Raw genomic sequence first — 1611 nt, forward strand, 5'->3', positions numbered from 1 at the left:
CGCTTTACATTTATCATCGATTTTTGATTCATTTGCAAGAAAATTTTGTTCAGATTTTGGGAATATCTATTTTATGTCACTCTCTGAAGAGAAGTAAATATAACAAACGAAAAGAATGCGTGGACACATTGTGTATCTAGGTATTCCCACATATATTCATAAACATGGCTCCAGAAAAAAAATGTAAAAACATTAAAAGCATGACGATTAAGTAAGATCATAGCCGTTGGATTTCACGTTCCTGCGATGAGTAGGATCGTAGTAGTCTGATTCCATGTTCTCCTCGACGTCCTTGGTAGGACTCTGATGAGTAGGGTCGTTCTCGTCGACCTCCTCGTTCTCCTCAACGTCTTTTGTAGGATTCTGATGAGCATCATCCTCCTCCTGGGCAGTAACCTGCTGATGTGCAGTAACGACATCCTTTGTAGGATTCTGATGAGCATTGTCCTAGGCAGTAACCTGCTGATGTGCAGTAACGAGTCCTTTGTAGGATTCTGATGAGCATTATACTCGACGTCCTTTGTAGGATTCTGATGAGCATCGTCCTCCTCCTGGGCAGTAACCTGCTGATGTGCAGTAACGACGTCCTTTGTAGGATTCTGATGAGCATCGTACTCGATGTCCTTTGTAGGATTCTGATGAGCATCGTCCTAGGCAGTAACCTGCTGATGTGCAGTAACGACGTCCTTTGTAGGATTCTGATGAGCATCGTACTCGATGTCCTTTGTAGGATTACGATGAGCATCGTACTCGACGTCCTTTGTAGGATTCTGATGAGTAGGGTCGTTCTCGTCGACCATCACGTTCTCCTCAACGTCCTTTGTAGGATTACGATGAGCATCGTACTCGACGTCCTTTGTAGGATTCTGATGAGTAGGATCGTACTCGTCGACCTCCACGTTCTTCTACCAGGACACTGAGAAGTGAAACTGATGTTTAATTGGCCCCAGCCAGCAACAGTGAATCTACGTCATCCAGCAGCAGTAGCTCGTCGTCATCCAGCAGCAGTAGCTGGACGTCATCCAGCAGCAGTAGCTGGACGTCATCCAGCAGCAGTAGCTGGACGTCCTCTAGCAGCAGTTACTGGACATCGAGCAGCAGTTATCTGACAACGAGCAGCAGTTACTGGACATCGAGCAGCAGTTATTGGACAACGAGCAGCAGTGACTGGTTATCATCTACCAGTAGTTACTGGACTTAACCTAGAGCGAGGCGTCCTAGGAAGTAACCTCCTGCGGTGCAGGCTCCTCGTCCTAGGCAGTAACCTGCTGCTGTGCAGGCTCGTCCTGGGCAGTAACCTGCTGCTGTGCAGGCTCCTCCTGGGCAGTAACCTGCTGCTGTGCAGGCTCCTCCTGGGCAGTAACCTGCTGCTGTGCAGGCTCCTCCTCCTGGGCAGTAACCTGCTGCTGTGCAGGCTCCTCCTCCTGGGCAGTAACCTGCTGCTGTGCAAGCTCCTCCTCCTGGGCAGTAACCTGCTGCTGTGCAGGCTCCTCCTCCTGGGCAGTAACCTGCTGATGTGCAGGCTCCTCCTCCTGGGCAGTAACCTGCTGATGTGCAGGCTCCTCCTCCTGGGCAGTAACCTGCTGATGTGTAAAATCCTCCTTGGCAAGA

The 1611-nt window shown here is 49.7% G+C and overlaps 1 protein-coding gene across 1 annotated transcript; it reads right to left on the bottom strand.

Annotated features, from left to right (window-relative positions):
- Positions 1-207: 207 nt before the first annotated feature.
- On the bottom strand, positions 208-800 carry LOC119591163 (ring-infected erythrocyte surface antigen-like). Its single transcript, XM_037939872.1, has 2 exons — positions 663-800; positions 208-432 (listed from the first exon to the last, which is right to left on the bottom strand). Exons 1-2 carry the CDS (start codon positions 798-800, stop codon positions 208-210), a joined length of 363 nt encoding a protein of 120 aa, XP_037795800.1.
- Between the last annotated feature and the right edge of the window lie 811 nt (positions 801-1611).

The sequence above is a fragment of the Penaeus monodon genome, chromosome 28 (assembly GCF_015228065.2).
Source record: "Penaeus monodon isolate SGIC_2016 chromosome 28, NSTDA_Pmon_1, whole genome shotgun sequence".
NCBI lineage: Eukaryota > Metazoa > Arthropoda > Malacostraca > Decapoda > Penaeidae > Penaeus > Penaeus monodon.